The sequence below is a fragment of the Heloderma suspectum genome, chromosome 2 (genome assembly GCF_057233095.1).
Source record: "Heloderma suspectum isolate Gila_16-S chromosome 2, 16-S_ref, whole genome shotgun sequence".
In the NCBI taxonomy this organism is placed as follows: Eukaryota; Metazoa; Chordata; class Lepidosauria; order Squamata; family Helodermatidae; genus Heloderma; species Heloderma suspectum.
In genome coordinates this window covers 183,220,563-183,245,855 of record NC_139459.1, presented here as the reverse complement: position 1 = coordinate 183,245,855, position 25,293 = coordinate 183,220,563, and the positions used below count along the sequence as shown (strand labels likewise).

Sequence of the window (25,293 nt, the reverse complement as noted above, 5' to 3'; positions counted from 1 at the left end):
TCATCCAACTGTTTTATAGAGTCTTTGCCCCCCAAAGGGTGGAAATCCTAGTAGCTTTCAGCCCCACCATTTTTATTTTTGGTTTGTTTTTAATTTATATAACTCCACCCTCCAATGTATTTTTTTCCTTAAGCAGTTTACAAGAATCATGCTAAAAATCTGTTGCTCAGCAAAACCCATCTGACTTTGACTTGGGAGAGAAACATGGAAAACTAGAGGTTTTGAGCTGGATGGATAGAGGAGAATGGAGTCAGGGTCATCCCCAAAGCATAGGGGCCAAGGCCTAGCTGTGGGGCATGGGGGTTAGTGGTGTGGGGAAATGAGTGAAGCCCAATACAACCTTGTGTGCCAGTTCAAAGTGATGCCGTGTAGTTTGCATTTCAAAGGGCTGAGCTGGGACCATGCAGGGAGACAGGAAATGATGTAGAGCAATTAACACATGTGTTACAACGGGGTAGATTAAAGAGTGTTCTCATGTGGCAGCCACACACACAAATTTAGGTAGAGAGAGTTGCGATACACCAATGCAAACACCACAGGTATATGTAGACAAAGATAGAGTTGCCACTGGGATGCTGAGAACAACAACTAATAAATATACAAAGAAATACTCGCACAGCTATGCATTGCTAAACCGGGGAAGCATAAAATAAATAAATAAACACGCACACAGGTATACCATACCCATAAGTACTCAAGATCTGGATTGGATCCAGACTTAGTCATACTTAGAGTAGACCCATTGAAATCAATGGGACTTAACTTACTCGTGACTAACTTGTCTCATTGATTTAGGTGGTCTAAGTATTTGTTTATTTTATTTATAATACATTTATACCACTTAATATATTAAACTTCCATAAGTTGTTCACATTAAAATTAGGTATGACTAAGTCTGGAGCCAACCTGATATATTGGAACATACACATGCAATCGCAGAATCTAAAAAAAAGTTCCTATGCTACACAATGCTCTTCCAGCAGTGCTTCCACAGGCACAATTCTGTTTCACTTTTTAAATGATTTTGGGAGAATGAAGGATGTTGTCTTTGAAATAGCTATAACTGTTCCAGAGGACAGAGGTAGTTCTTTTGGAACCCCAGTTCTGTGCCTTTGATCATGATGAAACTGCTGCGTGATAAGCTAGGGGTAACTGGGGGTACAATCCTATCCCAATGCCCATCAGCCTCTGAACTCGAAGGCTGATGGGCATCCTATGCAGAGCAGGAGGAGCACAGAGGCGATCTTCACCTCTGTGCTTCTCTCACTCTGCATTTTTGCTAGACAGGCATTTTTGCCCATCTAGCTAGGGCTCTGTGGAAGGGGAGGGAAGGAGGCTAGGGATAGCTTGTATCCCTGCTTCCCCAGACTCCTCCCCTCCCCATGCTGGCTGTGAGGGGGAGCTCGGACTCCTGGGTCCAAGGTTGGAGTGCTGTCTCCAACTTCGGATCCTGGACTCTAGGCTATCCTATGGCCCCCCAGACACTGTCTAGGAGCTATAGGATCATTCTCTAAATTTAACTCTGATTTAACACTAAGCTACCACTGGTGAAGTGCTAACCCTGTGGCAGGAACAAAAGGTCAAGTGGTCATGTGAACACAACCCCAGGCTTAATCAGACTTGACATTTCATTGCATTTCAGAGTTTAAACTCTATAACAGAGGTGTCACCTCTTTCAGCCTGGAAGCTGAATTCAGTTTTGGAGAAGTTCTCAGAGGCCACATTCCAGTAGCAGGCAGGGCTGAAGGCAAAAAAGGCAGGGCCAAATATGTGAACAAAATGCCAGCATAATTTAGCTTAAAGTTCTTACTGCCAGCAACTCAGCCTTAGGAGAGGCATTTAAACCATTTAGAATGGGGGGAAAGGTGCCCCAAAGCCAGGAAACTACTAAAACATTGGTGGCTGGGGAAAGGGGTGGGGAACATGGGGAAGAGGATATGGCCATCTGTGGAATGTCAGAGGACCAGATTTGGCCCACAGGCCTGAGGTTCCACACCCTTGCTCTATAGCATCAGGGCTTGCCTTTTAACCAATTACCCAGTTAAAAAGCAAAATAAATAATTTGCCTTTTAACCAATTAATAAACTTGTACTGTAGTTATCAAAACTACAATATTGGTGCCCTTTGGAGATATTGAAGTGTAAGATAGCTTTCGTTTATTAATTGTAAGTTATTACTCACTATCAGGAGGAAAGGCCAATTTTAGTTTTGGTTTTTAATTCCATAGTACAGTGACGTACTGGAACAACAACAGCATAATCATAAAGAAATACTTACTTGTGTAGATGACTTGAAGCCTCACTGATTAGAACTTGCTTTTATAAATTTTAACATTTGCTTTCACAAATTTTAACATTGGCCCTTACGAATGGATTGATGAATCAGCTAAAGCTTAGAGATCACATCTATGTTGGGGAACTAAGAAGGATGACACTAAGAGAAGGAATGGTGAAAGGCCTGTGATGCTTCTGTGCCTCACTCCCCATGGCAAGGCTGCAAGAGCTTTCTGCCAACTCATCCCACCCACCAGGCATTGCCTGACCTATCTGCTCTCCCACCATAAAATACCACCTGGATATCTACCCATTTCTGTCTCAGCCCAGCAAACACAGCCTGGCACCATCCTGAGCTGTTCTGTGTCAGGGTGTCCTCCTGACAGGCAAATATCTGATGCAGACAACTGGCTTCTAACCTTAGCATCCCACAGACAGGATCCTACATCCCCCTCAAATCTCAAAAGGTAAAGTGAGACACAGTCAAAATAGAGGTATAGTTTCCTGTGAGCAATCTGTTTGGTCCCTGTTTGAGGTATAGGGAGAGAGACAGATTGACAAAGATCTGCACCAGGTGTGGACAACTTGTGCCCCTCCAGATGTTTTGGCTTACAACTCCCATCATCCTTCACCTTTGGCTATCCTGGCTAGGGCTGATGGGAATTCTAGACCAAACATCTGGAGGGCCACAAGTGGCCCACCCCTGATCTAGACAGAGAGAAGTAGATAAATGCATGCTCCTCCAGTGTCCCCAATAGCACAGGTGAAATTCCTTAAAAGATATTTCACCAAAAAGCAAAAGAGGCAAAACAAATGCCATCTCTCTAAAATCCTGGAAAGAAGGTGGAGAGTGGTGATATTACACTATGAAGCACTGTGCTTTCTGAGCTTGGCCTTGCCTTTTGCCCCCTCTTGGGGCAGCAAGCTACCCTGTGGCTGCAAAGGCCTGTCTATGGCAGTCTATTTCAGTGCGTAGCTATACCAGAAACTTACAATTGTTCTATACCAATTTAATGGCCATGGCCCCTGCCAGAGAATGCCAAGAATCAAACTTTGGTAAAGGGGTTGAGAATTCTGTTAGGTGGCTGCAGTGGCAGGCCATCGAGAGAATGGTTCTTTACCAAGTAACATTAATGCTGACCATCAGGGGGACCAAATTTCCTTTTTCTGCCAAAAGGATCCTTGGGGTGGGGGAAAATTGGGATTGGGGAAGGGAACCACAAAAACTGGGTGGAGGCATCTTCTGTGAGCAGAGACTTTCCATCCCCAGAAGGCAGATCCTGGCTCCATCCCAATGGCCCCACCATTAAACAAGGAAGATCACTGGTGGCAGATCTGGGGGTGTTTTTAAATGATAGCACATTGTCAATTATGTAGTTTGTTATGGTAGCGTAGGGGGCAAATTTTGGATTTGGGGGGGTCTCAGGAACCAAAATGTCTTCTGCTGTCTTCCATCATGTATTGGATACACCTTAGGTTGCCAGCTTTCATGCAAGCCCTGTTCCTGTGCTTGGAACACCAGCCTGAATGATATGTGGAAATGTAGATGGTAAAACTTTATGTATTATAGGAAGCTGCCTTATACGAGATCAGTTTATTTGTCCGCCTAGCCCAGGATTGTCCAGCCTGACTGGAAACAGTTCTCTAGGATCTCAAGCAGATCAAGCAGGTCATCTTTCCCATCACCACCTACCTGATTCTTCTTCTTTTAAATTGAGATGCCAGGGGTTGAACCTGGAATGCTGTCTGCCTAGCAAGTGCTCTTTAACTGCACTATGGTCCCTTCCCGTTAGAAGTTTTGATGGATGGGTTCCAGCCATTGTTGCTTCCAAGGAAGTGCACCATGTCACTTTATTTCCATGTCAGAAAAAGCTTCTTCTGCTTAATTCCTCTGTGTGAGGCTGCTGTTAAAGGCACCAGAACTGGGCCAGTTAAAAAGCTGGCAACCATAGTTGTAACTGGGGATGTGTGAGTGAGCAAAACTCGAGCTTTCTGAAGTTCTCTGGATTCCATGTCGAAGTTTATTCTGACACAACTCTGCATCAGCTTGTGAGTGTTATTTTCCTTTTGCATGAAAATCGGTGTGTATTTTCCAAATGTACGCATCAGTTGTGCTCGTCTTTGAAATGTACGCATTCTCCTCCCGTTGAGGAAAGTGTACTTGTGCACATTTTTCAAAAGTACACATTTTTCCATGTGCATTTTTCAAATGAACACATGCCCTTGAATCACATTGCAAGCTCGGAAATGTACAGACTTCAACCAGAGATTGCATCTGAGTCTGTGTTCAGTCCAGAAGGCACAAACTGGGTAAATCCTGATCTAAAATGAACTGAAAGGAATTTCTCATACATCCCTAGCTGTATCATGCACACTGGGCCTCCATTGCCACAGCAGACTTTTGGACAGTCTGTTTACCAGTTTGCTACTTCCACTTAATATATGGCATCAACCATTACAGCCCTGTTCTTCCAATATATTCTGGGTGAGTGACAAATGCTTGTAAAGGGGTGTCCTATCTGTGTTCAGTTGTATGTATTAAAAAAGTCTATGAGCATACAGCTGTACACACACAGTGTTCTCTTCCTGCAATTGGGAACCCTGCTTCTTCAGGTTCTGATCATACACAGGAGCCTTACATGCATAAAGTCCTAAGGGCATATGTGCCATACCGACATTCAGCCGAACACATTTAAGTTGGGGCCTGCCACTATGATCCTAACCCCACTGCCTTGACCTGTGATCTCCCCTACTGGATATTTCGTGAGCTATAGCCCTGCCTGAGAATTTTGCTGCCTAAGGAGGACAACATGGCAACACCTCCTCTTCCATGTACCAGAGCTGATTAGATTGAATCTTACTTCAACACTGGCAGTGGGACAGCATCCTCCACCATGCTTCAGGTGACAGGATAGTTTAGGGGGCACAGAACAGGCTGTGTGGCACACACCGCTCTATCCACTAACAGAAGGGAACAGCCGGGGGGGCTCAGGAGGAACAATGAAGGGGAAGAGCCACTGCTGACTCCAGGTTTTTGAGGGCCCTTAGGCCAGACACCCTCCATGGGCCCCCTCCCTCGGTGAGTCTTCGTTCTCACCACCATTGTCACCAGCTGCTCTGCTTCCTCATCACTGCTACTTGTTTTCTTGACAGGCAGAGAACCAGGGAGCAAGCAGGCAGCGGCATCTCCTGCTTCTCCTCACCACCACCACTGTTGCCTGGGCCAGAGCGAGAGGCAGGGGAACAAGCAGGCTGCACTGGTGAAGTGAAAGAGCAACTCCAGGGGGCTCTGGTCAGTGGGCCCCTGCTGGGGTGTGGGCCCTCGGCAGGTGCCCAACCACACCTACCCTTGAGACCAGCCTTGGGAGGGGCTGTCATCACTGCCTTGCAACATCTGGCACCTGAGGCTGTCGCCTCACTCTGTCTAATGGTAGGGCCCGCCCTGCCTGTGTTCATCTGTGTAGAAGTCAACACAGGACTAGGATCACCCCTGCCCTGACGTGAATGCGTGCAAGGTGCCATTTATACAAAGTCTTTGTGCTCACATGTGCCTAGCATTTTACGTTTATGTAGGGTATGGATTGTGCATACAGATGCCTAAGCGTATAAAGGGACTTTCCCCAACCTGGTACCCTCCAGATGTGATGAAATACAACTCTTGTCAGCTTTGGACTTGCATCTCCTTAGTTCTCCAGCTTTGTTTTTAAATGTGCTTATATTGGTTTTAGATCTTTACACTGCTCCTGGCTTTTACTCTGGTTTCTGCTCTAGTTTTATGCCGTTTTAAACTTTTAAAGGTTTGATATTTTATCGTGTGGTGTAATTTTGGGTTGTAACGTTTGTGAACCTCCCATGGAGCTTTGGCTATTGGGTGGCATAGAAATGTGGAAAATAAAATACATTCCCTATGCTGGCTGGGGGATGCTGGGTGTTATAGTTTAACACATCCGGAGGGCACCAGGTTGGCTGATATAGAGACTCTGTACCAACGGGTCGGGGGGCGGGGCTTAAATTTCAGGGAGGGCGGGGCAGGTTGTGTGCGTGAAAGCCGACACGACTCCGATCTTTCGCTCCATCCACGTGTTCATTTCTGCAGAGGTCTCTCGTGCGTTAGGCGCTGCGCGGGACACTATCGCCTAAAAGTGGTTGCGTTTTGGAAAGGCGATGGACCTGCCTGACCTTCCCTCTCCCTTGCGCTGTACCTTTAAAAGAGATAAAAGGCGAGCCCTTCGCTCTCTTGATCGCACACACCAGCCCAATCAACCCCCTTTGCATCCATAACAAGCAGCCCAGCGGGAAAGCCCGGCACTTAAAGGAGATCTAGCCAGGCCCCGCTTTGAAATCATTCAATCTATTTTAATGATTGGTTCGCTCGCCCGACTTCAAAGGCGCCTCCAATCGCCACTCCTGATAGGCTGAGAAGGGAAGCCAAAAACCAAACCCCAAAAGGGGGAGGGGGGAGCAGGATCGCAGGAGGAAAAAGGTGGCGTTGGGGAAGAGAAGAAGGATTTCGCACAGAGCGAGGCAGATGGTCGCCTCCGATTGTCCGCCTCTTCTGTTGGAGACCGAGGAGCTCCCTCCTCCTTGGATAGTTTCCGTGGCCCCGATGGCAACTCTGGCTGTGCAGAGTCCGGAGAACATCTTACACTCCTTCGTGCAGGTAAGGAGACCCTCCTAGGACTCCAAGTCGAGTAGCCGCCACCTGGAGCGAGCGCAGGGCTCTTGCGCCAGGTTGGAATCAAACAAGTGGCGACGTTCCCGGCATGGCAGCCGTGGGGGGAAACGTCGGGGGGTGAGTTTTCTGCCTGACGTGCGGCCGTGAAGAGCACCCGAGGAATCAGTCTGGAGCGGAGAGGGAAATAAATGGCTCTTCTAGATTCACAGGGCAATCCTATGTGTGTCTGCTCAGAAGCAAGCCCCACGAGCGTCAGTGAGACGTACTCCTAAGGAAGGGTGCATACGGACAGCAGCCGCAGGGCGGCACTGAAATAAGTAGACCTGGTTATGGAAGGGGATGGGGCACAAAAGGGGATTGTTATTAAAATATTGGTATCTCGTCTTTTTGTCGAAAAGACATTCAGGCAGGTAACAAGACACAGTTAACATAACTAGAAATCAGCAGCTACTGATAGGTTAAAGTTGGTACGCACATTTCTGTCTGATTATTGGTGTATAAAATGAGAAAAATTGTAGGACTGCAAGCTTTGGGATTACGCAGAACGTTTTACTATGCAGAATGGTAAAGTGGCTTATTCTTGGCTTTTGTATAGTCATAAAATCCCAGGGCTGCAACCTGCAAGCGGTCTGGAGTTCATCCGGTCAGCCACAATGTCCTACAGTAGAATCCTCCATGCATTTAATCACATCTACTCCCTCTTCCCAGATCAGTTCATCTTATCCTGATTAGTATGACTCAATCTAGGCTTCCCATATGAAACTTACCTGCCCTGTTCAAGGAATAGCTAAACAATCCCTCCAAGGGAGAAGAGTAATTCAAAATGTGTACATATCTTACATCAAAATACATTGGTCCTGAACCAAGGTTTTAAAACAACAGGAAATACTTTGGACCCTTTAGTCATTCTGTTGGGATATTTGGAAGGATAGCGCAGCAGACTCCACATAAAGCCGATTAAAAAAAAAAATCTGTTCGTTTCAGCTAGGATCTTGGTAGCACAAAAATAGACAAGTGTAAACCCTTCTAGTTTCCTATAACCCAGACATGAGAAGTGTTAAAGTTGACCTATGTTATTTTGTTTACACTATAAGCAGGAAAAGAACTTCTGTTGAATTTGGTCAAGATTTTAAATGGTGTGCTCAGTTTGGGCCAAATAGAGATGAGCCATCTGAACAATATTTATGATCAATTGATATAGTAATATTTCAACCATGTATTTGTTATCCAATATCAATTGTGTATGATATTGCATATGCTGGTTATGTATCAATGAGTGCTTATGTGTTTTAAATGCTTTAATACAGATACTCAGATACTGTTTTTTATCTGTTACCTTCTGTGGGACCTGTATAGTCTATAGACAAAACAAGGTATTGCTTGAGAATATTTTATCACACGTTGTACAATACCACAATAGAGTATAAGAGACCATTACTCAGTGCCAGAGTATAAGGGACCATAGTTTAGTGCCAGAGTGCATGCTTTACGTGGGGAAGTTTGCAGGTTCGATCCCTGGCATCTCCAGTTCAGAGAGAATCAGGTAGCAGGTGATGGGAAAGATTCTCTGCCGGAGGGTCTGGAGAGGAGCTACCAATCAGTAGACTAGCCTTCCACAACTTGGTGGTCTCCAGATGTTGTGGACTGCAATTCCCATCATCCCCAGCCAGAATGGCTAATGACTGGACAAATTTCAGCCATTGGGATTGGAGAAATTCCTGGAGAAGGTTATCAATGGCTACTAGTCCTGATGGCAATATGCTCCTTCCAGTACCAGAGGCAGTATGCCTATGTACATCGGTTGCTGGGGAACATGGGTGGGAGGGTGCTGTTGCACTCATGTCCTGCTTGTGGTTTCCTGGTCAACAGCTGGTTGGCCACTGTGTGAACAGAATGCTGGACTAGATGGACCCTTGGTCTGATCCAGCAGGGCTTTCTTATGTTCTTAATGGTCAGGAATGCTGGGAATCGTGGTCCAAGATATCTAGAAGGCACCAGGTTGGGGAAGGCTGGAGTTGACAATACTGGGCTATATGGACCAAAGAGTCTGAACTGGTATAAGACAGTTTGTGTTCCTATGAGCAGGAACATTCAAGCATATAACACTTAGACACACAGTTTAAAGGCCTTGATCTAACAACAACAACAATTTATTCCATACTTTTTAGGAAGTGTTCCAGTATCTCACTTATCCTGACAACAGGCCTGTAAGATAGGCCAGTAATATTATCCCCACATTGCAGCAGAGACTGAGAGAATGATGTGCTGCATCAAAAAGTGAGTTCTAGGCAGAACAGATTTCCTAGTTCACAGGTCAGCCTCTGAGCCACTGCACTGCACTGCACCATCTCTCTATAGAGGTGGGCTTGCTGGCTAGATGCCAGGGTATAGTCCAGGCAATTTCTCATTTACTGATTACCCCATCATGGCAGTTTATGGGTCAGAGATCATAATCAGCGAATAAATATAATGTCATTTGGAAGTCTGCTTGGGAAAATATTGTACAGCCCAGCCATAATAAGACGGGGTGCTGTAGGTTGGTGATTTATCCATCTAGGGAGGTGGTATTCTACTTGTTCTAGATGTGCTGAAACTCCCCCGAAGATGGCGCTCCCCCTAAGGGATGGACTGGCATTCCCTCTAAGGCACTCCTTAGGGGGACTGCCAGCCCATCCAGAGAAGATCAAGCATTGTCACTAGAGGCATGGAGCACTTTCCACCACCTAAAGTTTGCACACCAACTGCAGTCCATGTTGGACAGGGATAGTTTGACCACAGTGATCCATCCTCTGGTAACCTTCAGGTCAGACTACTGTAATGCATCATATATGGGGCTGCCTTTGGAGACTGTTGGGAAACTACAGTTTAAAATACAGCCACTCAGCTGCTAGCTGGGACCAGGTGATGGGAACACATCTTGCCAGTGATTAAACACCTGCTGGTCCATTCCTGGGAACAATTCAAAGTGCTGGCACTTACCTTTACAGTCCTACCTGGCTTTGGTATGGGGCACCTGAAGGACTGCCTCCTCCAATGTGAGCCTGCCCATCCACTTAGATCATCTCCACTGTCTCAGGTGAGGTGGCTGGTGACTGGATGGAGGGCTTTCTCAGTTTTAGTGCTCCATTTATGGAATGCTATCCCCAGAGAGGCTTGCCTAGTGAAGACTCAGATATCCTTTCTGCATCAAAGATCTTTTTGATTTCCCCAGGTGTTTAATCCTTAAATATTTAAAATCTATGGGAGAATAGTTTTAACTGTGGTTTTATTGTGCTGTTCATTTTTTATCTGATTGGGGTTGTTGTTTTTTGCTTTTAGTGTGATTTTTGTAAGTGGCCTTGGAAACATTTCTCATTAAAGAGCGGAGTATAAATCAACAACTTTTTAAAAATAAAGAAGAAAGTGTATTTACTTCGGAGCGAGTCCCGCTGAGTTTGTATCCACTATTAGTCCTACTTAGAGTAGACCCATTAAAATGAATGGGACTTGAGTTGGTCATTGTTGCTGATGACACAAACATCCTGGCACTAGGTAAGCCAATTAATAGATGTAGTGTGATAAAATTCATCATCCCGATTCAAGCCTCTGGTGATAGAATTAAACCTGTGGATGAATTCTAACTGAGCAGTCTCTTGCTCTGATCTCCTTTTGAAGTTCCTTTGCTCCTCAGTTATGACTTTAAGAACTGTGATAGTGTCCTGGGAGGCTGATGTATTCTTCCACTGGATTGTCAGATTTGCATCCATTTATCTTTTCCGTAGAGACTGGCCTGTTTGCCCTATGTAGAATTTACCAGCGCCACATGTAACTGTATAAAAAACCTGAAATGCTCCGTAATACTCCATGCATCTGATGAAGCAGAACACAGTCCACGAAAGCTTCTGCTAGAATAAATACGTTACTCTTTAAGGTGCCAGAAGCCACTTTGCTATTTCAATAGAAAGCAATCCAGTTTTGTAAATGAGATGGCTTAGAATTAGCTACTTTTCCTGTGTGGCGAAGAACAATGTGAAAGCTTCTGATACCCTCTGACCTGCAGACGTTAATCCAATGGGAATGACAAACACCTGGGGGGGGGGGGAGGAGCAATCCGCTGCTCTCTGAAACCAGCAAATACACTTTCATTTTTTAAATTAATTGTAGTGCACAAAATCAAGTTATTGGTGACATTCATAATAAAGTAACAGCATCGTGATGTGTTATTGAGTGTCAATACAAAATAAATGGTCGCCAGTACTGTACAAATAAGGTCTTTCTTGACATATCCATATAGAATGTTTTATTTAATATATTATCCCACAACTTTCCTGTTGTGCAATCATATGTGTGTTGACTTAGAAGTAAGTCCCACTGGGTTCAGAACTGTAAATATAAATGTGTTTAGAACTGCAGCCTTATAGTGCAATATTATGCATGTCTACTCAGAAGGATGCCCACTGTAGTCTATTGGGAACGACTCCCAGCTAAGTGCAAATTGAATTTGCCATCCTATATCCAGTTACCTGAGAGTAATACCCATTTAACTCAATGAGATTTACTTCTGAGCAGACATGTATAGGACTGTGCTGTTGATCACTCATCCGCTACCCCAAATCTAGCTGCCACCATGAGAGTCAATATCAAGTCTGCCTTCCTTCTAGGGAAGAACCTCTTTGTTGTACTCAATAGAAATAACTGAGGCTAAAATGGTATATATCCATTTCTGCAACGACTGATAATGATCCTCCTCACATCAGAGCAAAAATCTCTGAATCACTGTGCAGGCTCAAAGGAGAGGCCCTCTACTTACACCAATCCTTCTACACCAGTGAATATCAGTTCTGATATCTGGGACACAGGTTTTCTCTCTCTCTCTCCAGTATTAAGATGGGAACATAGGAAGCTGCCTTATAAGCTGTGGCCCTTCCCTGTAGCTCAGACTCAGAAGGATGCATATATATTTTCTCAATCAGCTCTCAGAACAAAGAGCAGGCATTCTCCTTACAACAGCAGAATACTGCCTTTAATATTCCCTCCTGGCATCCCATCCTCCCCTTTGCCCATTCAGTCAGCACTGAGGAATGGCACCATGCTTTCTGGACAATAGCAGAGTTGAAGTTCATCTAGTCAAGGCTCTGCAAGGATTGCAGCTGGACCATCCAGCCTCTGCTTAAATATCTCCAGCGAAGGAGAACCCACCACTTCCTGAGGCAGTCTGCCACTGCAGAACAGCCCACACTGCTGGGAAGTTTCTCCTAATGGTTAGCCGAAATCTGCTACTCTGCCATTTCCAAACACTGGTTCTAGCCCTGCCCTCTGGAGCAACAGAGAACAACTCTGCTCCATCTTCTGCATGACAGCCTTTCAGATACTAGAAGATGGCTGTCGTGTATCCTTTTAAGCTTCTTTTCTCCAAGTTAAATGGCAGGGATCATGCGTCTGGAGTTTGCCCACACCGAGCTGCTCTATCTACGCAGAAGTAAGTTTCATTGAGTTCCATGGGACTTCCTTCTTTCTGAGTAAGTGTGCTTTAGGAATTTTAGCCTTAATATATTATTCTGGCTGAGTCTTTAATTATCAGATGTTGGGGGCAAACAACAGGAGATGCCTGCCTCCAGCTTGTTCTGTGTATGAGCTTCCCAGGAACAGCTGGTTGATCACTAGACCAACCAGCCGCTGGTCCAGTTCAGCACAGGCAACTCTTAGATACCTACAATCTTAACCTTTTGGCAGATGAAGATGAGCGTTCTAAGAACAGCCCTTCCTCAGGGAAAGAATTTAGCTGATGTTTAACATGAGGTCAGTGATAGTTAAGCATTAACTAGCTATCTCCTTGCAGATCTGAGTGGTAACAAACAAAAAAGAGGAAGGCGGTATCTATGCAAAATACTTTGAAATGGTCCTTTGGGTTTTCTACTGTTAATCCATTCAAAAAGGGCTCAGGATCTTTTGATGCTTGAGGCAGTAAAATCCAGTTAGCAAGCCTCTTCCCCCCTGTTGGTAAAAAGTATCTTTTTTTAAATGGTGAATTTGCTGCCATTTAATACCACCACCCCACCGCTGCCCTGAGTCCATTGTTACAATTATGTTTGTATGGGGAAACATCTCAGTCAAATAAACCCAACTGTGGACAAGCTCTTTGGTTATAAGGACAAAATAAGAACTTTCTGCCTTTTAATGGGTGGGTAACCCAGCCTTCCTCCTCCCCAGACTGGTTTGACTTCTACTTTTTAAGTAGGATTCAGGGTTTCCTTGGATGATCAGTCTAAATATGCCTAAAGAAAGCCCGGCCTTTCTGGATTTTCAGGACTGCCCCACATTCAAAAGCAAGAGAGCAGCCTTCCTCAACTCAGCGTTCTCCAGATGAGTTGGACTACAGCTCTCACCACCCCCAGCCAGCAGGTCCATTGACTTGCTGATTGGGTGTGATGGGAGTTGTAGTCCCAACACATTTAGGGGTCATCTGGTTGAAAATAGCCACAGTCAAGCAATATCTGGCCCACACATAACCAATGGAGGAGAGGGGATGGTTTAGCCTTGCATTGAGGGATCATCATATCCATCATTTGGGGGGGATATAGTGTCAAAGGGAAGGGGGAAGCACTTTTTTGAAACCCCCTCCAAAACACTGAACAATTAGCAAAGTACTCCAGGAGTGTCATGTTTTGCTGTATTTGATGCAGCTGCAGGGGCACTCCTGTGTTTAGCTGGGAAGAGTGCTGCCTTTTTTTTCTTTTTTCTTTTTGTAAGGCAAATTGTAAGAACTTGGCAAAAGTTCACCAAATTATTATTTAATGAGCTTCCGTCATGCATTAAAAATGTGGTTGTTCAGGCAGGCATTTGGGGTGGGTTAGGGTATTTTAGAAAATGTTTTTATTGTAGAATTTTGTTGTTTTAAACTGTTTTATTGTACGTTGCACATCGCCCAGAGTGGCTGGGTGACCAGCCAGATGGGCGATTAATAAATTTAATAATAAATAAATAAATTCAGTTCAGGTGGGGGAAAGGGATTTTGCCATTAAGTGATGTCACCAGCACCCTCTAACAGAGATTTCTAACACTCCTGCCAACACATTGTATGTGGAACATGCTCCATAGTTGCTTGCTTACATGCTAGCAAAAGGCCCGTAATTATGATGGGCTGGGTGTCAGTGGAGTGGAGTCCCTGTGTGCCCAAAGGCACTGCACAACACTGCAAGCCCTCTCTGTCAGTTGGGTCCACTCCACATGGTTGCAGTAGTGGAGAGCCAAGGTTTTCCACCAGACAAACAACATGCCCGAGAACCGTGCTTTCAGGGTGAAATGACCCCATGGGGTGGAGATAGATGAAGGCAGAACTTGATGCCTGAATGGTGCAACAAGGCTTCTATACATTGTTGGCCCTAGCACTGAGCAGGGGAAGGGGCTTCATTTGCGCTCTGCTGTGGGCAGCAAAATGTCTTGGGCTGGCAATGAGTGCTTTGCTTTTCACTATAGGAGTGAATGGTAGCCATTCACCAACATGGGAGAAAGTAAAGGGGTGCACATGGAGCCCCCACTATGGCTAAACCACTGGGATGAGGGTGGCCACTTACGTATCACCCCCCAAAAGGAAACCCATCACTAAAAAAGAGGACACGTATTCACATAACACATGTATAAGCATATTTATATGTATATGTACAAATTTAGAAATCGCTATTATTTAAATACAGTACATCTCCCCCTGGCGGGGAAGACTGTGACCAGGTGACCTGTGTGCCTTGCTGCGTCTGCTGTTGAGGGGCAGCTTCATGGCCCCTCCTTGCTCTTCCGTCTTAGGGTTATTTATCTTTAAACTGGACATGGACTGGAGAGCACATTAAACAGAGGATACCCTCAAATAAAGGGCTGTCCTCTGCCGACTCTCCAAAATAGAAGGCTGTCCTCTGAAAAATAGAACACCTGGCCACCCTAATTGGGATATGTTCCATCACGCCCTGCCTCTGGTGAATTCAGCCATTTATAGTCTTCCTAGCCCCATCCTAGGTTTCTTGGGAGCCCGGCTCCATGATCTGTGCTGCATGAAAAGTAGGCTGGTGCAACCAAGCTCTTCCTGTTAGGAAATTTTTGAAGGCACAGACTGAGACAGACTGAGAAAGCTGAAGGCCAACACAGGCAAACACATAGGGAAGTAGCAGGAGAAGTCGCCCAGCTACCTTTATCTCTGCTTATCTCTCTGCTTAGTGGCTCATTTACCTAGGAGTTAGGGGAGGAAAGAGCAGGGGGAATTATTCTGTCTCCATGTAAATGACCAAATAGCACCATGTCAGATAGTAACTCATTGTTCATATATAAACTCGCATGGGAGAATGACTGGGGAGTGGTTATAACTTGGCCTGAAAACAGTAGTAAGAATACTGCTGGGACTTTCATATCGGTAAAAATCAGAGGTAGTGGTTGTAAACATTAAAAAAATCGTAGGTGTCCATGTTTGTCCATGAGAGGGAAAATCCCAAAGCCACAGTTGGACAATACCTTTCTTCCGGCCCACCAAAATGTTGCAAAGTCATGCACAAGCTTGAAACAGCAGGTGACCAGGGTGGGGGAGTGGGGATTGAGCATGATGTTAAAGCTCTAAAATCTGAGGCAGTTTGTTCCCTTAACACAGCCTTCCCTAATCTGGTGCCCTCCAGATATGTTACAGTACAGCTGGCTGGGGCATGCTGGGAGTGTAATCCAACACATCTGGAGGCCATCAGGTTGAGGGAGCCTGCTTTAGCACATTACATGAAGGACAATATATAATAATATGGCCATGATTCTCTACCTGTTTTAAACTACAAGGACAGATGCGCTCAGAATAAGACTTGTTCCTCTATCTCCCTTCTAACACAGCTGAAGGCATGACATTTAACCAAGCTTTAGTAAAGGCCTATCTCTAAGTCCTGAAAAATCCTTTAAATAACAAGGTGGAACAAAAGGAGTGTAAAGGACATTGTTATACAATGACACTGTTTTAGAAATGGATACAGTTGCTTTGTCCATCTGCAAGGATACATCAGTCAGTGTCTGCCTCAGAAATATTTTGGTGAGCTCCATTCCCAAACGCTTTTAATATATTTCAGAAAGGCCTCATCTCACCACTAAGGATGAAACAAACCCCTTCCAAGAGTGACTGTTAATTTCCTCAAAGACTATCCCAAGAGGATCCGAAAACTCACTGAAGATCACTTTGAACCAATAATTTGCCATCATTTTATATGCAACAGTTTGCATTGTTACTGTAGCTAGTTCAGCTCTACATAAATGAGAAGGGACTAAGGGTGGGTGGCTGAAGAGCGCCAGCAATTATCATAAAAAAATATTTTGACCTGTCTCCAGGTGGTTTAAATTCCCAGAAGCCTAAGCAAGCAGGTGCAACCAAGCTCTGCCTGTTAGGAAATGTCTGCTTTTCCCCATATGGAGAGGCATATGAAGTATTGCGAATGACCCCTAGCCATGGCTGCCTGTTGCAGCTACTGGCTTATTGGCTCCTTTCTTCTGACAGCTAATGCAAGTGGTGATGAGGCTCAGTTCAACATGGCCCTCATGCAGTAGGCATCTGCACATGAATGCATTTCGTGCTTAGCCATGTAGGCATTCCTAATAGGAATTACGAGTAGTAAATCTTACAGCTATGGTGAAGAAATGGTCATGTAGAGAGAGGTGGGCAGAAGGGAGATCTCCAGATGTTTTAGACTTCAACTCGCAGAGGCTCCTGCCAGCATGGCCAATGATGAGGAATGCATAGAGGAGGAGGCAGGTGGCAGGGAGAATAAAGGAGGAAGATGGTGGCTGGAAAAGAACAGGAGGTTGGAACGAGGGGGTGGCAGTAGTGGCTGTTGAGGGGGGAGAGAAGAGAGAGAGAAGGCAGGGGCAGCATGGCTAGGGGATGGGAGTCCTTTTGCTGACTTTTGTATACTGTTTTTAAGCTGCATTGTTTTATTGTTGGATTTTTAAAAAATTGTTTTTAGTTCAAAGTTGTTTTTAGTTATATGTTGTTTGTATATACTGTCTGTATGCTTTTATGTAAATAGTTTTTAAACATTGTATATTGTATTTTAATGTTTTAACTTTTATAAACCACCCAGAGAGCTTCAGATCTGGGGCAGTATAGAAATGAAATGATGAGGAGGGAGGGGGGTACCAGGTCAGCATATCTGCTGGGGCACCAACAGACCACCTTGCCTAGGGCACCAACATACCTAGAGACAGGCCTGGGTTATAGATTAGGGCTTATTACTGTCTGTGCTCTTTCTTAGTCTCTTTCTCTCTGCCTCAGGACCGGACCCCCAACCTCTCTCCAGGCAGCGTCACTCCCTGCAGTCCCACCTTGGCCTTCGTAGCAGCAGCGCCCGCAGCTCCCCACTCCACAGCCTGCCCTCCAAGAGCCTATGAGTCTGTGGGGATGTTTCAGCTCTGGAGCAGTGAGGTGCCATCAGGCTCCCACCCAGCCATGGCTTTTGGGCTGCCCAAGATGACGTATCCTGGGCAAGTGCCAGCCAGTGGTGCTGGGGGCCCTGTCCACGAACTGCCACTGACCCCGCCGGCAGAGCCCACCTACTCCTTTGAGCTCTCCCCTGTCAAGATGCTGTCACCCACGGTGCCAGCCTCCTACACCTTCCCCGAGGCCCAGGACTTCTCCAGCTTTTTGCAAGCCCCCCGGCCCTTGGGCCCAGCTGCCGCTGTCCCTCCTCCGGGCACCCCCTCGGTGGACGACGCCCCTTGGTGGAGCCTGCAGCAGCCAGGCAGCTTCTCCCTGGGCCGCCCGCTGCTCCTCAGCCCCCAGCCACCCCTCGCTGCCCTCCTGCCGGGCGCTCCCAAGGGGCTGCTGGGCACAGCCCGCCGCTGCCGCCGCTGCAAATGCCCCAATTGCCAGGCGGCCCATGGAGCCAACGCGGAGCCGGGCCGGAAGAAGCAGCACGTCTGCCACTTGCCGGGCTGCAGCAAGGTCTACGGCAAGACGTCCCACTTGAAGGCCCACCTCCGCTGGCATGCAGGCGAGCGCCCCTTCATCTGCTCCTGGCTGTATTGCGGGAAAAGCTTCACCCGCTCGGACGAGCTGCAGAGGCACCTGCGGACGCACACGGGTGAGAAGCGCTTTGCCTGCCAGCTGTGCCCCAAGAGGTTTATGCGGAGCGACCATCTGGCCAAGCACATCAAGACCCATCAGGGGAAGCGAGGGCGGGGCATGTTGGTGGGCATCAAGCAAGAGTGACGAGGGAAGGAGAGCCGGAAATGGACATGGGTTCAAGGCAGCAATGGGAAGACTCCGGAGCACCAGAGCTCATTTTGCACCTAGGCACCAGTTTCAACACTGCCAAGCTATTCACCATCATAACTTCCCTCCCCCGCCCTGAAAAATCCTGGGAATTTGTTATGGTGCTAGGAATTCTCAGTCAGAAATCCCTAGGCCAGGGGTGGGGAACATGTAGCCCTCCAGATGTTGTTGGACTGCAACTCCCATCGACCCCAGCCAGCATGGGCAATAGGGACAGGAGAATCAGCGATGCTCACCCTCACCCAGATTCTCCGAGCTCTGCCTTGAATTTCAGGTCACCTTGCTCCCGTTTCCGATGGTGATCTCTTTCTTTTTCATTCGACCGGGGAAAGTGCGCACCGAAAGCATGCACTTTCCTCCCACAGATGAAAATGCGCATTCTTAAAAGTGTGTATTTTTTTTTTTTAAATGCACATATTTTAAAAACACAAATGCAAGTTTGGGTACACATGAGCTTTCCCCCAAAATGGCTCTCCTGTTCATGTTTGTAGTTAAAACAGGGCAAATTCAAGGTAAAATTCAAGGTAAAACTAATCTAAATGAAATTCTCATGCATGCCTAGGGGGCAACGGTGAGGGCTGATGGGAATTGCAGTCCAACAACATCCAGAGGACCACATGTTACCCTGCCCTAGGCCCTGCCTCAGAGAACTACATTGCCTGGGAAGTAGGGAGGCCCTATTAAGCCAAACAAGGTCTGTAGTGTGGAAATGCTGTGTCACTCAAGTGGCATAGAAACCCCTCTTCAAATGCAAGCCTGAAAGGACAGGAAGACTCCAACTGCTCAACACCCTGATTGTGAGTATGACAGACTAGGAGAAAGGGGCTAACGGGTAACTAATGCAAGCTGAGTTACCTTGAGGATCCACCCAAAGAGAGGCAGCAGATGCAAGCACACACAGAGGCAGAAATAGATAGATAACACACTCAGGAAAATTCTCAGATACATACAGGTATGTATTCACAGTCAAAACACATCATTATCCCGAAGGTTGCAAGTGAATGCAGGCTCCCTAAGGGCATGTCCACACACAGCCACTCATGGGGGGATCATGGCCATACAGCACGCTTGATCCAGGAAAGTCGCATATCAGCACAGGTAGTGCAGGAACATCCAGGGGTTATAGGAAAACAGGAAGCTGCCTTATACTTAATCAGACCACTGGTGCATCTAGTTCAGTATTGTTTACACTGGGTTGGATCCGGATTTAAGCTGGATCGACTGCACTGGTGGAAGTAGACTTCCCTGCCCCCTCTTCCCATAGCAGCCACTCCAGCCCCCTGAAAATGCTATAGAGGTACAGAAGACCTAGCTGAATGGGGTGAGCTGTGGAAGGGGGATCCCCAAAAATCAAGCAGAAGGGCCTTCAGAAAGCAGATGCCTTCCTCTTGTGGAAGACAGATCCTGGATCCAGCCCACTAATTGGAGTGGCTCTCCAGGGTTTTGGGCAGAAATTCTTCTCAGCTTTACCTAGAGATGCCAAGGATTGGACCTGGAACCTTCTGCATGCAAAGCAGGTTCTCTCCCCCTGCGCTACATTCCCTCCCTCCAACAGTGATGGTAATGTGCACTTACTCCCCGCCAAATACAGATAATGGCATCACAGCGCTGAAAAAAATCCCATGTATCTGAACATTAGATAATAGTGGCTTGGAATTTAAAATACTTTCCCATCTCTGTGCTGGCCTCTTGCCTACACGTTTGATGCAGGCTTCAAAACATCTGATGCCAGCAACAGGGAACATGAATTATTTTTGCAGACCTCCTTCCTTACAATATTGTTCTGATTTCCTGTGTTCTGCTTTACATTAAAAGATAGACCATTGAGGCTTAGCTCACAGAGATGAGGTAGTAAAGCTCTTCTTGACTGTACCACTTCAGATGAGAGATGGGGATTTTCCTGATTGATCTCCCCGCCCTATCTCCCCTTGCCCTTATTAAGATATACATAGTAATATCCTGGCTTACTAGCCCGGTTAATAATCTGACATCAATCCAGAGTTCTCCATTCCACCTGAAATGAGGAGCTCTGGTTTAAACAAACCAGGACATCTGTCCCAAATCCAATGCGCAAGGGGAAGATAGGAGCAAGGGAGGCATGGGCGAACCTGAGCCTCATTCCCAATTTAGGAAGCAGGTAACATCCAATCCAGTCCATGTGCGCATGCAAACACACAGATATCAGCATGAATACATATTCATGTATTAATATTTGGGGAGGGGGGGTGTAGTTCTGTGATAGAATATGCAGAAGGCCCCAGGTTCAATTCCCAGCATCCCCAGATAGGGCTGGAAAAACTCCTGCCTGAGACCCTGGAGAGCCGCTGCCAGTCAGTGCCCACAATACTGGGCACGATGGACCAAGGGTCTGACTTGGTATAAGGCAGCTTCCTATGTTCCTATATACACATTCCCTCCAAGTATATAACTAGGTATCAGTGAAAGAAATTAAAGCATAGCCTTGTCCTTCTCCTGGATATACTAGTTGTATATGTGCAGGGATTTTTTTCCCTATGGAAGCACTAGACCATGTGATTCCATCGCCTGCAATTTGAAATGGTAGAGGCCAGGAACATTTTACCTTCCATGTGCTGTTTGTGAGTTTGAGTGCCAAAAGGTTCTGGGTGGACTTACCCCGTCAACAGAAACAAAACTTGAACACACTCAGGGTATGTCCACACAAACTTCTTATCACATTTCCTTTCATGTCACCCATATATGTTGGTGCTAATCTTCCTTCTTCTAGACTTGGAATTTTATTCATGTTACACATACACTCACACACTTAATAAACATTGGACTGGTGTACTTGCACCTGGTATTTTGGAGAAAACAGGTTTTGTAGGGAGACTTGCAATGGAATTGTGGCTGGGTTCAAGGATCATACAATATGCTGTTTTTTAGTTTCTGATAACAGCTGAAATTAAGGTGTCCCTGTGGATGGATGCCAATTTAATCAATCAATACATGCGTACACACACAGAAAAGCTAGATCTTGACATGCAGATTCCTGAGCTAGTAGAGTGCTCTGTACCACTGTAGGCAGAGAATGCTGTTTGGACTGCTCATCTATGTAAAACAAAAACAACAATCCCTGCAGGTAAAAAAAAAATAGCACAGCAAGGGAAAAGGTTGTAGCCCAGCCCTTGCCCTGGTGTGCTAGTTTTCTAGTCACAGGGCAGATTTTGTTTTGTTTTTAATGTAGGGAAGCAATGTGAAAAGTATTCCCCCCACCCTGCTGCAGTTTGAAGTGGTGAATGCATATCATATCCTGCCCTGTGTGTAGCTCCAGCCAGAGACAGATGGTGAAGGAGAAATGGCAGGGCAATGGGCCAGAAAAGGGACAATGTGGGAAGTCAGTCCAGATCTCTTCAGCAAGAACATCAGGAAGTGGAACTCTGAGACAGATACTTGAGACAGGAGCACATGCATGGCCAACTGTACCTGCAGCGTGGGTGTGGGACAGGACAGCAGGGTTTTGTGGCATTCTTCTGGGACAAGACAGGGAGGTCTGTAGGCCTGGCTATACCATAGACCAAGAATGGGCAGAAAGTAAATCTCCAAATGTTTTGGACCAACTCCCAGCATTCCTGACCATTGGCCATGCTGAAAGGGGCTTCTAGGAGTTGGAAGACCCAAATACCTGGAGATCTACCTTCTGCCCAACCCTGCCATAAACAGGCTTGCAGGCCTCCTGGCCTGTCTCTCCAGGCTGTGCTGCTACCTGCTGCCCATCTTAGTTGACTAGAGGCAAAACTGCCCTAAGGCCTGGGGGAAAGAGAGGCAGGCTGTATATGTATGGTAGTGCATACTTGAGGGGCTGTATCTTATACTTTGGATTTGACTTTCAGAAAAAGTCAACCACAGGATTAGGAGGCACATTGGCATAGCCCGGTCCTTCATCTTCATGTAAACATCACTAGCAGATTGCACCCCAAAAACTGTTGATCTCCATGCACCCCTTGGATAATACAAGCCTACAGCCAGGATCAACAGAGGTGTGCATGACCAAAATGAGTACTTTTCTATATTATAAAAGCATATATAAGTATACATCAACATTTATAGGAAAATATGCAAAAGGTAGCCACTTACACATCACCCAAAAAAGAGGCGATGCAGATTTGCATCAAAGTTGCATATAAATTATCTCTAGATGCAAAAATTGAAATAATTACTATAATTTAAATAGAAATATAATGCATCTCCCCACAGTGTGGAAGGCAGTGACCACTAGGTGACCTGTGTGCCTGCTCAGTCTGCTGTGTTCATGGGCAACTTCAAGGCCCCTCTTTATGGTTGTTTGACTTTAAACCAGACTTGGACAGGGCAGCATTTCAAATGGGGGATACGTTCAAATAAAGGACTGTCCTCTGTCAAGGACTTATGGCCACCCTAAAAGACGACAGAAGAAATGAACAGAAATATAAACACACTTGCCTACAGCAGAGCCTTCCAGCTGCTCCCATTGCTCTGAGGAGGGCCTAGCCACACCTATTTCCACATGCAGATTGAAGATTATGGGCCACTGAGCACTCCCAAGTCCTCTCCTCCTGTTGCCATAGGAACCGCCAGGTCACCTTTGTTTACATGGCTGCCTAGGGGGTGACATCAACTGGCTCACCTGTGGTATCTGTATTAATGGGAAGGGTGCCAGAGCCCCCAGCGGTAATGCAAGCAAGATGGAGACACATTTTAACAGTTACCCTACTGTAAGTTGTATGCAAGCAAATCATTAAAATGGCTCCACCAAACACAGTTGTATCCTTTCATTTGTTCCAGGCGTGGGGAACCTCTTTCAGCCTGAGGGCTGAATTCCATTCCAGTGGTGGGCGTGGCAAAGAGGGTAGGGGCCCAAAATACCACCATATTGTAGCTGAAAGCTCTTACTGACAGTAACGAAGCCTTAGGAGAGGCATTTCTTTCTACCTTATAGAATGGGTGGGGAAATTGTGCTGGGAAATCAGTTTTACTTGCAAATGGCAGAAGAAGCCAATACAAAGCCCAGTTAATTGAAAATTATCTTTTCTTTCTCACAGGAATCTTCAGGCAGGCCTGTAGCACACTCAGGATCCACATTTGAGCAGATCCCCCTTTGTTAAAATAGGCTGTGTGGTCTTTGATGTGTAGAAGAGCCAAGCTTCATTCATTTGCATCTCCTCAATAGAAAGGGAGATGACAGAAGCAGTTCTATCCTGACCCGTTCCTCTGCTAGGTGAAGCCAAATCCTATTAATTCAGAACAGCCCTGTGGGATTGCAGAGATAGGGAGTCTCTTGATCTTTGCACTGATGCTAACTAGCAGATCTTGGGAGATAGCAGAGAAGTCCTTTAGCTCCATGGCTTATTTCCCCTCCTGGCCAATAAGGGGGGAAAATTGCAGAAGAAAATAATACAAACAGAACAGGTGCGGTGTGGTGGTTAAAGTGTTGCACTGGGACTCAGGAGATCTGGGTTCTAGTCTCCATTCGGCCATGAAGTTTACTGAGTGACTTCGTGCCAGTCACTGACACTCAGCCTAACCTACCTCACAGGGTTGTTGTGAGGATAACCTGGAGGATGCGGAGGATTATGTACACAGCCTTTGGCTCCTTGGAGGAAAGGTGGGCAACCAACCAACCAACCAAAAGTGACTGGAATGTCAGATACATTCATAGGCATGGCTATGTGTCATTTGCATGCCTCCCTATACTCCATACAAAGGTAGCAAATGATTTGGTTCAACATTTGTTATCCTATGAACTACTGCTCTATCATTGTTGTTTTAAAAGTGTCTAGTCCTTATGATTTCAAAGTATAACCAGAGCTTGTGGGTAGTGTCTTCTAAATTAACCAAAGACAGGCTTTGGTTTGGACTGGGCTTCCATCCAAAAATATGGTACTACTCTCTTTTGAGGTCTCTTGGTCAACTGTAGCGTTGTTTGGATGTACAAGCATTAGATATGCTCCCCAATTACAGTCAGAGTGGGGTGTCTGTGTATGCAGGGGGACAGTCATGCTTGCTTAAGTTGTGCTTGCACCAGTAATATGCATGCATGTGAACACACAGAAAGTAGCGCTTGCTGATGTTTTCCTTCCTACCACTTTTGCCTATGTAAAGTTATTTGCACAAGCACTGTCCAGATATTCTTCCTTCTCTTGCATTCAGTAACTATTTGGGGCAGGCATAGGTCTAATTTAAAATAATAATAATGTGAAGATTGCACACAATGAGCTGTGCACCCATAAGATCATCACCCAGTGCAGACTGATACTTTAAAAACTGGGCACAAAGAAGTATAAATGCTCGGTGCCATGAATTGTGAACAGCATGTAGTACATATTTAGAGTAGCTGGGTTAATACACAGTTAATATGGAAGCAGTAATTGAGAAAGCATTGGGGGCACTGTCTGTGTCTAAATGCAGGGAAAGCCAGCTGTTTAAATATGTGAGGGGGACATCCATACCAGGCGGCGCCGTATGTGTACCTTATCATTTAAACTCAGGTGCTTTCTGTAACTCAGTTCAAAAGTAAACCGTGAACTTGTTCCAACTTTGTTAGGCTATCTCAGTCTTTTTAAAAATAGAATGGGGTTGGGGGGAAATCTCTTGGGAGAGATTCTAAAATTGCTAATAAAGGTGGTCTCATTCACACACACACATCTATCTATCCATCCACCCATGCATACACACATGCAAGACCATGTGGGAGGCACTTCTTCAATGTGATGTTTGTATAAATAAAAGAACCGCATGTGCAGGGCTGATTACATGGGTTTTCGCCCTGGATCAGCATCCTCTGTTGCAGCAGGATGTCATTCAGGGTGGAAAGGCCTCTTTGCAATGAGCTGCACCTAGGGATGTACGAAAGTCACTTACCTTTTCGAAGGGTGACATTCACGGTGGGGGGGAGGCGCTCCGTCCCTCCCCCTGAAATTCTCTCCAGTCGGCTCCGCTCTGCAGCGATTCCGCGGAGCTGCCGGCTGGGGCCGCCCGCAGCCAGACATCCGGCTGCTGGGCAGCCTGCAGGGATGCAAATGGCGGCTGCCGTAGCTGCCGCCATTTGTGTCCCTGTATTTTGCTGATAGGCTACGTAAATATTTACG

General features: G+C 46.0%; 1 protein-coding gene across 1 annotated transcript; it reads left to right on the top strand.

The window, feature by feature from the left end:
* Window positions 1–17,335: 17,335 nt before the first annotated feature.
* On the top strand, window positions 17,336–18,145 carry LOC146353513 (transcription factor Sp5-like). Its single transcript, XM_084832282.1, has one exon. The coding sequence runs from the start codon at window positions 17,336–17,338 to the stop codon at window positions 18,143–18,145; it is 810 nt and encodes a 269-aa protein (XP_084688408.1).
* The last annotated feature ends 7,148 nt before the right edge of the window (window positions 18,146–25,293 follow it).

What these genes read in the sequence shown, in the direction of transcription:
- LOC146353513 (XM_084832282.1), top strand. Translation starts at nt 17,336, where the DNA reads ATGTTTCAGCTCTGGAGCAGTGAGGTGCCATCAGGCTCCCACCCAGCC.